Genomic DNA, 13,163 nt, shown 5'->3' on the forward strand with positions numbered 1-13,163 from the left:
ACAGGGATTAAATTGTAAATTTCAAAATGAGCGTTCATTTTAATTCTGAATATAATCCACGTTGAGCTTCAATCGTTTTTCCTTATATAATACAAGTCGATCTTCAATCGTAGATCTTTAGTGCAAGATGATCTTTATTGAAGTCCCAGTTTAGCTTAAATCGAAGGTCTTTATATAGTCCAAGTTGGACTTCAATCATAGGTCATTTTCAGTCTTAGGTAAGTTTCAATAGTTAGTCTTTAATAATAGCACAATTTGAGCTTTAATCGTAGTTCTTTATACAGTCCAAGTTGAGCTCATTTTAGTTAACAATATAGGGTTCAAGTTGAGTTTTCATCTTATAGTCAAAATTGAGCTTTAATGAAGTCCAAGTTTAACTTCAAATATAGGTTATAGAAATTCAATCATATTATCTTTATTCAGTCCAAATTGAGCTTCAATAGTCCATGTTAAACTTTACTAGTAAGTCAATTACAGGTCTTTATATAGCCCAGGAAGAGCTTCAATCGTATGTCTTTGTAAAGATCAAGTTATGTTTCAATTGAAAGTCTGTATATAGTCCAAGTTGAGCTTCAATGCTAAGTCTTTAATTTTAGATCTTTAATGATCTAAACAGGGATTAAATTGAAGATTTCGATCAAGTCCAATTTGAACTTCAATTGCAGCTTTTTATTTAATCAGAGTTGAGCTTTTACTAAAGGTTATTGGCTATTACAAATTGAGCGATTATTTTAATTCTCTATATAATCCACATTGAGCTTCAATCGTTGTTTCTTATATAATTCGTAGATCTTTATAATGTCTAAGTTGAGCTCCAATCATAGGAATTTATATAGTCCAAGATGATCTTCATTAAAGTCCAAGTTTAGCTTAAATCGAAGGTCTTTATATAGTTCAAGTTGGAATTCAATCATACGTCTTTATTCAGTCCAAGCTAAACTTCAATCGTTAGTCTTTAATGTTAGTACAATTTGAGCTTTAATCGCAGTTCTAGATACAGTCCAAGTTGAGCATATTTTAGTTAACAATATAGTCCACATCGAGCTTCAATCGATTTTTATATATTTCTATTTGAACTTCAATCGAAAGTCTTAATAGGGTTCAAGTTGAGTTTTCATCTTAGGTGTCTATATAGTCAAAATTGAGCTATATCGAAGTCCAAGTTTAACTTTAATCATATGTCTTTATTGTATAATGCAAGTTGAGATTCAATCATATTATCTTTAATCAGTCCAAGTTGAGCTTCAAATGTCGATCTTTATAAAGTCCAAATTGAGCTTCAATTATAGGTATTTATATAGTCCTAGAAGAGCTTCATTAAAGTCTAAGTTTAGCTTCACTTTAAGGACTTTATATAGAATAATTAATGCTTTAATTATAGTTTTTCTTATATCAAAAGTCAAAATTGACCATCATCGAAGTCCAATCAAAGGACTTTATAATCCAAGTTGTGATAAAATTATTGTTTTTTATTCAGTCAAAGTTGAGCTTCAAACGTCTTATATAGTACAAGTTGAGTTTCAACCATAGCCATTTATATACATCTTTTTATGGCTTAAGCTGAACTTCAATTTTAGGTCGCCGTAAGCTTCAATCATAGGGTTTATAAAGTTTAAGTAGATCTTCAGTCGTAGGCTCGTATATAGTCTAAATAGAGCATTAATTATTAGTTGGAATTCAAGATGATCTTTAGTTGAAGGCCTTTGCAAAGGCCAAGTTTTACTGCAATCATAGTTGATCGCTTATAGGCTATGTTGAGCTTTAATTAAGATCGGGTAGTCAATTAAGATATACCAAATTTAGCCTCTTTTGAGTTTTTGTTATAGCACCAGTTCATATTTCATTTCAGATCTCTGTAGTCAAAGTTGTGCTTTTTTTTACACTACAAGTTAAGTTTTAATTGTTGGTTTTTTTATGGTCGAAGTTGAGATTTCATCTTTAGTCTATAGTCTTTTTATAACTCAAATAGGGCTTCAGTCGTAGGTTTATATAAAAGTAGAGCTTTAACTGTATCATTCTTTACAAAGTCTTATTAGACCTGCAATCAAAAGTTATTATATAGTCGAAGTAAATCACCAATTGTAGGTCTTATTATAAAATATGTAGGGATTCAATTGTGAATCGATATATAGTCTAACTAGATCTTTATACGTCTAGTCTATAGTCTAGTCTATAGTCTAGTCTATAGTCTAGTCTATAGTCTAGTCTATAGTCTAGTCTATAGCCTAGTCTATAGTCTAGTCTATAGTCTATTCTATAGTCTAGTCTATAGTCTAGTCTATAGTCTATTCTATAGTCTAGTCTATAGTCTAGTCTAGTCTAGTCTATAGTCTAGTCTATAGTCTAGGCTATAGTCAAGTCTATAGTCTAGTCTATAGTCTAGTTTTTAGTCTAGTCTATAGTCGAGTCTATAGTCTAGTCTATAGTCTAGTCTATAGTCTAGTCTATAGTCTAGTCTATAGTCTAGTCTATAGTCGAGTCTATAGTCTAGTCTATAGTCTAGTCTATAGTCTAGTCTATAGTCTAGTCTATAGTCTAGTCTATAGTCTAGTCTATAGTCTAGTCTATAGTCTAGTCTATAGTCTAGTCTATAGTCTAGTCTATAGTCTAGTCTATAGTCTAGTCTATAGTCTAGTCTATAGTCTAGTCTATAGTCTAGTCTATAGTCTAGTCTATAGTCTAGTCTATAGTCTAGTCTATAGTCTAGTCTATAGTCTAGTCTATAGTCTAGTCTATAGTCTAGTCTATAGTCTAGTCTATAGTCTAGTCTATAGCTCTAGTCTATTAGTCTAGTCTAGTCTATAGTCTGTCTATAGTCTAGTTCTAGTCTAGTCTATAGTCTAGTCTATAGTCTAGTCTATAGTCTAGTCTATAGTCTAGTCTATCTAGTCTATAGTCTGTCTAGTCTAGTCTATAGTCTAGTCTATAGTCTAGTCTATAGTCTAGTCTATAGTCTAGTCTATAGTCTAGTCTATAGTCTAGTCTATAGTCTAGTCTATAGTCTAGTCTAAGTCTAGTCTATAGTCTAGTCTATAGTCTAGTCTATAGTCTAGTCTATAGTCTAGTCTATAGTCTAGTCTATAGTCTAGTCTATAGTCTAGTTATAGTCTAGTCTATAGTCTAGTCTATAGTCTAGTCATATCAGTCTATAGTCAGTCTATAGTCTAGTCTATAGTCTAGTCTATAGTCTAGTCTATAGTCTAGTCTATAGTCTAGTCTATAGTCTAGTCTATAGTCTAGTCTATAGTCTAGTCTATAGTCTAGTCTATAGTCTAGTCTATAGTCTAGTCTATAGTCTAGTCTATAGTCTAGTCTATAGTCTAGTCTATAGTCTAGTCTATAGTCTAGTCTATCTAGTCTATAGTCTAGTCTATAGTCTAGTCTATAGTCTAGTCTATAGTCTAGTCTAGTCTAGTCTATAGTCTATCTATAGTCTAGTCTATAGTCTAGTCTATAGTCTAGTCTATAGTCTAGTCTATAGTCTAGTCTATAGTCTAGTCTATAGTATAGTCTATAGTCTAGTCTATAGTCTAGTCTAGTCATAGTCTAGTCTATAGTCTAGTCTATAGTCTAGTCTATAGTCTAGTCTATAGTCTAGTCTATAGTCTAGTCTATAGTCTAGTCTATAGTCTAGTCAATAGTCTAGTCTATAGTCTAGTCTATAGTCTAGTCTATAGTCTATTCTATAGTCTATCTATAGTCTAGTCTATAGTCTAGTCTATAGTCTAGTCTATAGTCTAGTCTATAGTCTAGTCATAGTCTAGTCTATAGTCTAGTCTATAGTCTAGTCTATAGTATAGTCTAGTAGTCTAGTCTATAGTCTAGTCTATAGTCTAGTCTATAGTCTAGTCTATAGTCTAGTCAATAGTCAAGTCTATAGTGAAGTCTATAGTCTAGTCTATAGTGTAGTATATAGTCTAGTCAAAGGTTAGTTTGTATTCTAGTCTATTGCCTAGTACAGTCATATACTATTCAAATATTATTAGAATTTTTGGTAATAAAAAGTTCGTCTGATTGCCATTCAGAAACTAGTACGAATTCGATAATATCTTCACAAACCGAACTAGAAAGCCATTGTAATCGTTCTATTTAGACACAAACTTTTTGTGAACTGCTTTATTTATTATCATTTGTATTTGTTTATTGGAAATGGTGTATATTCCAAAAAAAAAAAGCCTTATCTATACTTTTTGGAAATTGATATGGTTTAATCAAACTATTATTATATTACACATAAAAGCCTGTTCAGTCTATAAACACTACTGCAAACGTAAACTCGAAAATATGTCTTCTCGAAATACAAATATTTCAACAATAGAAAATTGTTTCCAAAATATTGAATTGGTCAAAAATATTTGCCAATTTCTAACTTACGAACAGCAGTTGCAATTATTAAGAGTTAGCGAAGAATTAGAATATATTATTACAAATTTTGTGTGGAACAAACAATTTAAAGAAGTTGAAGTTTATGTTTTAAAGAAATGCGACAAATATTTAATATCAAATAAAATTGACACAGAAGCCAGCAGTTACAATAGATATGTTCACATACCTAATTTGCGCGAAATATTTAGTCAAACTAATATTCTTTTGGAAAAAAGTGAAATGGAAATTTTCTTCAATTTAAATGCTAAAAATATACAGAAATTACATTTTAAATTAAATGCCGATATTCAAAGGGATTTGATAAAACTGCCTCCAATAGAAAAGTTTACAAATCTCACCTATTTTAGATGCGAGAAGGTTATTTTAAGCAATAGAGATGTAAAAAATTTGGCTAAAAATTGTTTAAAACTGGAAACATTAGACTTGTTTAATTGCCGTAATATAGAGGGTCAACCCTTGGTCTTGGATAAGGACATTGATGTTTCGGTATTGCAAAACATGGCAAATTTGAAAAACCTATTTATAAATTACACCGACTGGTGTGATGGACGACATTTGTACAACTTTTCCAATGTTCAACATATTTTACAACAATTACAATTACAGCGTTTTGGCATAAGTTGTACTATAGAATCGGACGAATATGCAGATAAAGAGGATTTAAATTTCAGCAGTTTAAGTTATTATCAGGCTTTTGAAATAGGTCCTTGTGATGTTATGGATTTCTTAGAATTTCAATCAAATATTTTGCCAAAATTTGAAAATCTGGCCGAATTAACTATAAATGACTACAAAAGTATTACCACCGATTTTTTTAATATTCTACTAGGATCCTGTAAAAATTTATTTCACTTATCTTTCAATAAGTGCTATTTCCATGATTTCATAAGCCTTCCAAAATTAAAAGAACTTGGTCTAGTATCTTGTTGTGGCTTAACTAGCTCAAATTTAAAAACCATTTTGCACGACCTAAAGTTATCTAGTTTCAAATCAATTGCCACCCACTATGAAGGAGATATTCACAATTTTCTGATTTCATCAACTTTAGAAAAATTACAATGTGATTTCTGTGGCGAAAAACTCATGCAACTGTTCCAGTTTAATCATCGAAATCTTAAAAACTTAATATTTTTCAATTGGGAAATATGGGGCTGGGACGCCAGTGAAATAAGACTTTCAAGTTTTGCACCCAACTTACAAGTTTTATACATTCCTTGGCGTTATCTAAAGATAAATGATTGTTTCGAATTGAAATCTTTGCGTAAAGTAATACTTGATTTAGATGCTAATATCGATATCAATATGTCAGAATTGCTGCAGCTGCTAAAACTTGAAAATTTAAAAGAATTAACCATTGATGACTTATATGTTCCCAATCCGGATGTTGATTTTAGTAAACTGAAAGCTTTTAAGACCAATCTTCAACATCTCAATATTATCCGGGAAGTTTTCTATGCTTTGGAAGATTTTTGCCTAGACTTACTACAGCTAAATAGAAAGTTGATATTAACTTGTTTTGATATAACTACAGATTTAGTTAGTAAAGTTTTGAATAATGCAAAGTTTCCCAGCCGTTTTAAGTATATAAATATTTGTGGCATTACTATAGGTAAGTATTTATAAATTTCATAAAATAAATAATGAACTTAAAGAAAATGTTCATATGTAAATATAAATTTCAGATTGCACATTAATACGGCAGCAGTGTAAGAAAACTATGGAACTAATAGAATTACTTGTGAATACCTTTAGTATGACTAAATGTTACTTTATCCTTGAATAATGCCGAAGTATTACAAATGAGCGGATAGAATTTCTATAAAATATGTCGCATAATTACAATGAAAAATTACAGTCACATAGGATAATGTTCTGCAGTAGCCTCTGAATTTCATCTAATCTAGCCTAGAGCCTAGTCTATAAACTATCATTTAGTGTATTCTATAGTCAAACTTGGCTATAGTTAAGTATATGGTTTAGTATACAATCTACTCTATAGTGTAGTCTATAGTCTAGTCTATTGTGTAGTCTATTGTCTAGTCTATATTCTAGTCTAAAGTCTAGTCTACAGTCTATAGTCTAGTCTATAATCTAGTCTACAGTCTAGTCTATAGTCTAGTCTATAGTCTAGTCCATAGTCTAGTTTATAGTCTAGTCTATAGTCTAGTCTATAGTCTAGTCTATAGTGTAGTCTATAGTTTAGTCTATAATCTAGTCTATAGTTTGGTCTATAGTTTGGTCTATAGTTTCGTCTATAGTCTAGTCTATAGTCTAGTCTATGGTCTATGGTCTATAGTCTAGTCTACAGACTAGACTATAGACTAGACTATAGACTAGACTATAGACTAGGCTATAGACTAGACTATAGACTATACTATAGACTAGACTATAGACTAGACTACAGACTAGACTATAGACTAGACTATAGACTAGATTATAGACTAGATTATAGACTAGACTATAGACTAGACTATAGACTAGACTATAGACTAGACTATAGACTAGACTATAGTCTATAGAATAGTCTAGTCTAGTCTATAGTCTAGTCTGTAGTCTAGTCTGTAGTCTAGTCTATAGTCTAGTCTATAGTATAGTCTATAGTCTAGTCTATAGCCTAGTCTATAGTCTAGTCTATAGTCTAGTCTATAGTCTAGTCTAAGGTATAGTCTATAGTCTAGTCTATAGCCTAGTCTATAGCCTAGTCTATAGTCTAGTCTATAGTCTAGTCTATAGTCTAGTCTATAGTCTAGTCTATAGTCTAGTCTATAGTCTAGTCTATAGTCTAGTCTATAGTATAGTCTATAGTCTAGTCTATAGTATAGTCTATAGTCTAGTCTATAGTCTAGTCTATAGTATAGTCTATAGTCTAGTCTAGTAGCTATAGTCTAGTCTATAGTCTAGTCTATAGTCTAGTCTATAGTCTAGTCTATAGTCTAGTCTATAGTCTAGTCTATAGTCTAGTCTATAGTCTAGTCTATAGTCTAGTCTATAGTCTAGTCTATAGTCTAGTCTATAGTCTAGTCTATAGTCTAGTCTATAGTCTAGTCTATAGTCTAGTCTATAGTCTAGTCATAGCACTAGACTATATACTAGAATATAGTAGACAACAGACTAGACTGCAGATTAGACTATAGACTTGACTATAGTCTAGTCTATAGTCTAGTCTATAGTCTAGTCTATAGTCTAGTCTATAGTCTAGTCTATAGTCTAGTCTATAGTCTAGTCTATAGTCTAGTCTATAGTCTAGTCTATAGTCTAGTCTATAGTCTAGTCTATAGTCTAGTCTATAGTCTAGTCTATAGTCTGGTCTATAGTCTAGTCTATAGTCTAGTCTATAGTCTAGTCTATAGTCTAGTTTATAGTCTAGTCTATAGTCTAGTTTATAGTCTAGTCTATAGTCTATAGTCTAGTCTATAGTCTAGTCTATAGTCTAGTCTATAGTCTAGTCTATAGTCTAGTCTATAGTCTAGTCTATAGTCTAGTCTATAGTCTAGTCTATAGTCTAGTCTATAGTCTAGTCTATAGTCTAGTCTATAGTCTAGTCTATAATCTAGTCTATAGTCTAGTCTATAGTCTAGTCTATAGTGTGGTCTATAGTATAGTCTATAGTCTAGTCTACAGTCTAGTCTATAGTCTAGTCTATAGTGTGGTCTATAGTCAAGTCTATAGTCTAATCTGCAGTCTAGTCTGTTGTCTACTATATTCTAGTATATAGTCTAGTCTATGCTATAGCCTATTCTAAAAATAGTCTGCAGTCTAGTATATAGTTTGGTCTATAATATAGAATTTATTATAGTCAATAGTATAGTCTATAGTCCAGTCTATATTCTGGTCTTTAATCCAGTCTATAGTGTAGTCCATAGTCTATAATTTAGTCTATACTCTAGTCTATAGTAAAATCTAGTCTAATAGACCATAGACTACACTGTAGTCTAGTCCATAGTTTAGTCTATAGTCAAGTTTTCCATCAATAGTCTAGTTGATAGTTTAGTCAATAGTTTGCTTAATAGTCTTACCCATAGTTTAAGCTATCTTAGCTCTAACTTACGAATAAGGCTACGACGACATTGATAATATTTCTCGATTTAATTCATATTTGCTTTTGTGTTTACTTTTTTTTTATTTTAAATAATTTTTTAATTTATTTTATCTTGCAATGTTTATATCGCTCATTTACTATAAGACTGGCATAATTCAAAATTCGGATTTTTTAAACTAAAGGCTACAAAACGTGCGTTTAACAATAGTCTTTCATATACATAGATTTATCAGATTTAAAATATGTCTCTTATTTTCGATGTGAGATCAGCTTTTTGTTATAAACGTAAAAACTGATGAGAAACATATTAAACTTTACTATCAGAATTTGGTTTAACGATTGTAAACGATTTTTTTGGGATTATGCCGATCTAGTAGTAAATGAGCGATATGTATGTATTATACTTTGTATATGTGTATTTTTATTTAAATTTTATTTAGTTTATAATAATTTACATCAATATTGTTGTTTTTGTTTATTTATACATAAAATATTGTATAGTAAATATATATTTAATTAGTATTTAATACATCATTATATTAAATTGTGACTTCTTGAAACATCAGTGGGGGGGGATATACATATGTACGATTATTTATTGTTTATAGTTTGATTAATTTTCCTTTTTTTTGTATTTTCGTTTTCTAAACAAATGTCTCATAAATAAAATATAAAAATATTTTCATTAATATTTGGTAATAATTAGAATTTAAATAAAAGATTTTAGCACAAATTTCGTTTTTAAGCACCAATAAGATATTTGTGCAAATCGTTTGAAGTACAAATTATTAGAAATAAACAATAAGGACTAAACTTTTTTATATAAAAAAAAATATAAATTTATATAGTAAAAAAATTTGAGCTTTTCTTTGTGATAAAAATATTAGTTATAAAACTAAAACAAAAAAAAAAATAAAATAATTAAACTTAAATTAAAATATATTTGTTTAAACATAAAAACAATTTATTCAGCACCATTTGTTAACAAAGCGGTATCTTCGGGTATAGGTTTCCTTTTGTAAGCGGGATTTGTAGCCAGATAAACGACCAAACCACCAAACACGATATACAAAACACCACACAAATTAACCATAACACCAGAACTGGGTAAATTTGAATAGTTGGCACTAAAATGAGTTACAACAAATTAATATAAAAAAAGAACTCATTATTTAAATTAATTTTTTTCGATTCGTTTAACTTACACTGAAAATATCGCCTTTTCAGTTATGCCCATCAAAGCCGAAGCGATTGCCAATACAAAACCAAATAGACCGAAATATATGTGCAATGGCATGATAGCAGCTTTCAATGATTCCTTAGCACCTGGTACTAAATATGCCGCAAAGCCAACAACATATTGCAAACAGAAAAGTATGACGGCCGATAGACCCAACCATGAGTGCAACGAATACATGTTCGGTATGGGAGTTTTGGCTAAATTATGTGAATCGAATACGGTTTTGAGGGCAATAACCGTTAGTATGAATGCACCCATGTGTATGGCGGCATGTGTTATTTTCAATGCCTTCTTGCGCGTTGAACGGAAGCCACGATATACCAAAATGGCTTTAGAGGTGTTCAATGTAATCAAATTGAAAAATATGAAAATATATATTTTTTTTTTTAGAAAAAAAAATTGTATTTAGTAAGTAATTTTATTTAATAATGTGATTAGTTTTATACTTAAATGGAGTTAATAAGTTAAAAAATAATTGATGTTTTTTTTTTTATTTAATGGCAATTTATATATATTTATATATATATATGAATGTAGTTATAAGTGTCCAAGAAGAAAGGGAACTGACACAGATATAGTTCAATGCTGTATTTGAAGATGATTTCTATAGGCCATTTTCCAATAACATTTCAAATGTCATGTCTAACGTAAGTATACTCTAATCCATAGTTTATTTACTAGTTCAGTCCTTTGTCTTGTATATAGTTAGGTTAAGGGTCTACTCAGGATTCTACAGTCTATACAATGTTTAAAAGTTTATTAGTGTAGAATATAGACCTGTCTCTAGACTATGGTCTCGACTATAGACAATACTATAGTATAGATTATAGACAATGCTATACTCTGGACTATAGAAAATACTATAGTCTGGACAGTAGACAATGCTAAAGTCTAGACTATATATAGCCTATACAATTCTATAGCATGGACTATAGACAATACTAGACTATAGACTAAAAAATAGGTTGTCTATGGATAAAACTATAGTCTGAACTATACACAAGAGAGTAGTTTGGACTATAGACAAGATTATAGTCTGGACTTAATACAATACTATTGTCTAGAATACAGTCAAGTCTACAGTCTGAACTGTAGACAAGACTATAGATCGGACTGGAGACAAGATTATAGTCTGGACTATATACAAAACTATAAACTGGACTTTAGACAATATTATATTCTGTACTATAATCAAGACTATGGACAGGACTATATACTAGACAATCGTCTGGACTATAGATAAAACTATAGTTTCGATTAGAGATAATATTATAGATTAGACTATAGACTAAACTATAGTAGATACAATGCTATGGTCTGGATCATGGTCTTGACTATAGTCTGGACTTTTGTCAAGGCTATAATATGGACTATAGACTATAGTCTGGACAATAGTAAAGATAATAGTCTGAACTATAGACAGGACTAAAGTCTGGACTATACATATGTCTATAGACAAGACTATAGTCCGGACTGTAGGTAAAATATAGACTAAACATTTCTTTGAACTTTATACTAGACAATAATCTGGACTATAGACAGTTCAATAGTGTGGACTATATACAATACTATTGTCTGGACTTTAGACAAAACTATATTTCGGACTATTAACAAGACAATAGTGTGGACTATATACTAGACGATATTCTACATTACAGATAATACTATAGTCTGGACTATTGACAAGACAATAGTCTGGACTATAGACAAGACTATAGTCTGGACTATATACTAGACGATATTCTAGATTGTAGATAATACTATAGATTGGACTACAGATCATATAGTACTATATACAGTTCAATAGTGTGGACTATATAAAATGCTATAGCCTGGACTATGGATATAACTATAGGTTGGACTATTGGCAAGTCTAGTATGGACTATAGAATATAGTCTGGACAATAGAAAAGATAATAGTCTGAACTATAGACAATACTATAGTCTGGACAGTAGACAGGACTATTATCTGGACTTTAGATAAGACTATATTCTGGATTATTGGCAAGACAATGGTCTGGACTATATACTAGAAGATAATACTATAGTCTGGACTATTGAAAAGACAATAGTCTGAACTATATACTAGACGATATTCTAGATTATAGATAATACTATAGTCTGGACTATAGATCATGTAGTACTTTTACAATGCCTGGACAATAGATACGACTATAGTCTGGCATATAGACAAATTTATAGTCTGTACCATAGACTGCCTAGATAATAGACAAGACTTTCGTTTGGATACAAAAAACTACAATAAAGATAGGACTATAGTCAGTATTATAGTCCAGACTATAGATTATGCTGTAGACATGTCTTTTTTACTTTTCTCCTAGAATAATTTTAGACAACACTATAATCTGCACTATTGTTTACAAATCATACATTATATTCATGGCTATATTTATAAGCATTTCCGAAATAGAACTCCATAAAATGGAATAAAAACATCAATGCAAAACATCGACAAATTGCTATTTTAGTATTATTTTCTTCCCCCTTTCAAAATTTTTTAACAATTGAATTGAAATGTCTTAAGAATTTTTACTAAAAAATGCACGTAACAATAACTTTGAATACTTGAAAAAACACACATACATATTTGCAAAATACATAAACATTATTCAAAACCTAATTAATAAACAAAAGTGTGTGGATTTTTCAGAAAAAAAAGAGACGCTTAAAATCGATTTTGGCATACTAATCATATCAAAATAAACATTAAATAAAAATCAACCATTGCACAATTGCAAATTAACTGCACCTTCACGTCACCTACGAACGTAACAATATTCAACCGCCATCAATAACAAAAAAAAAATACACACCTTTTAGATACGTATCCATCCATTCATTCTACCTTCAATAACATCTCAGAAATAAAATATTTTTATTTACTATTTTGTATTAAGAATAACAACAGATTTAACTTTAACTACGACATAATACCTACAGACATTTGCGAATATGTCAGTTTAGATTTTATGCTTTTTTTTTTGAACGACAAGTGCAACGAAATGTTTATTTCAACACGCAATAATAAGAACGTCAAAAATAAATGTAAAAGAATTAAATTTTTTATTAGTTTAACGAAGGACTTTTGCCAACTATGAATAACTGTATTGACCTATACTGTAGTCGCACAAATATATATTGTAAGTCATTAATAAGCACTTAATTATGACATAAGTTGTGAAGTTCGGTTTAAGTAAGGTAATTGATGCAATATGTAGTAGTTAATTAATTACTTATAAAAACTTACCATTGCCATATAAGAATATTAAACCGATTGTCATGAGTAGTGGATGCCAATTGAATTCTAAACTTGGATTATTGGTACCACCCAAGCCGCCCATATGTACACCGATCCAACTGCCCATTAAAACGATCATTGTTAAACCGCATAATTGGGTTAAAACATATAATACTTTGAAATTAGCCAATGCTGGATCCGTGTCCATTTTATCTGGAAAGAAAAATTAATATTATTAA

General features: G+C 30.3%; 2 protein-coding genes across 2 annotated transcripts; one reads left to right on the forward strand and one right to left on the reverse strand.

Annotated features, from left to right (window-relative positions):
• Window positions 1-4,275: 4,275 nt before the first annotated feature.
• On the forward strand, window positions 4,276-6,372 carry LOC119605587. Its single transcript, XM_037958791.1, has 2 exons — window positions 4,276-5,995; window positions 6,069-6,372. The coding sequence occupies exons 1-2, from the start codon at window positions 4,285-4,287 to the stop codon at window positions 6,167-6,169; spliced, it is 1,812 nt and encodes a 603-aa protein (XP_037814719.1). The 5' UTR covers window positions 4,276-4,284; the 3' UTR covers window positions 6,170-6,372.
• Window positions 6,373-8,524: 2,152 nt separating this feature from the next.
• Window positions 8,525-13,163, reverse strand: LOC119605593 (cytochrome b reductase 1-like). Its single transcript, XM_037958800.1, has 3 exons — window positions 12,934-13,163; window positions 9,631-9,994; window positions 8,525-9,552 (listed from the first exon to the last, which is right to left on the reverse strand). The coding sequence occupies exons 1-3, from the start codon at window positions 13,130-13,132 to the stop codon at window positions 9,390-9,392; spliced, it is 726 nt and encodes a 241-aa protein (XP_037814728.1). The 5' UTR covers window positions 13,133-13,163; the 3' UTR covers window positions 8,525-9,389.

This window comes from Lucilia sericata, unplaced genomic scaffold (assembly GCF_015586225.1).
Source record: "Lucilia sericata isolate MDLA Ls3-8-SP2 unplaced genomic scaffold, ASM1558622v1 Contig000499F_arrow, whole genome shotgun sequence".
In the NCBI taxonomy this organism is placed as follows: Eukaryota; Metazoa; Arthropoda; class Insecta; order Diptera; family Calliphoridae; genus Lucilia; species Lucilia sericata.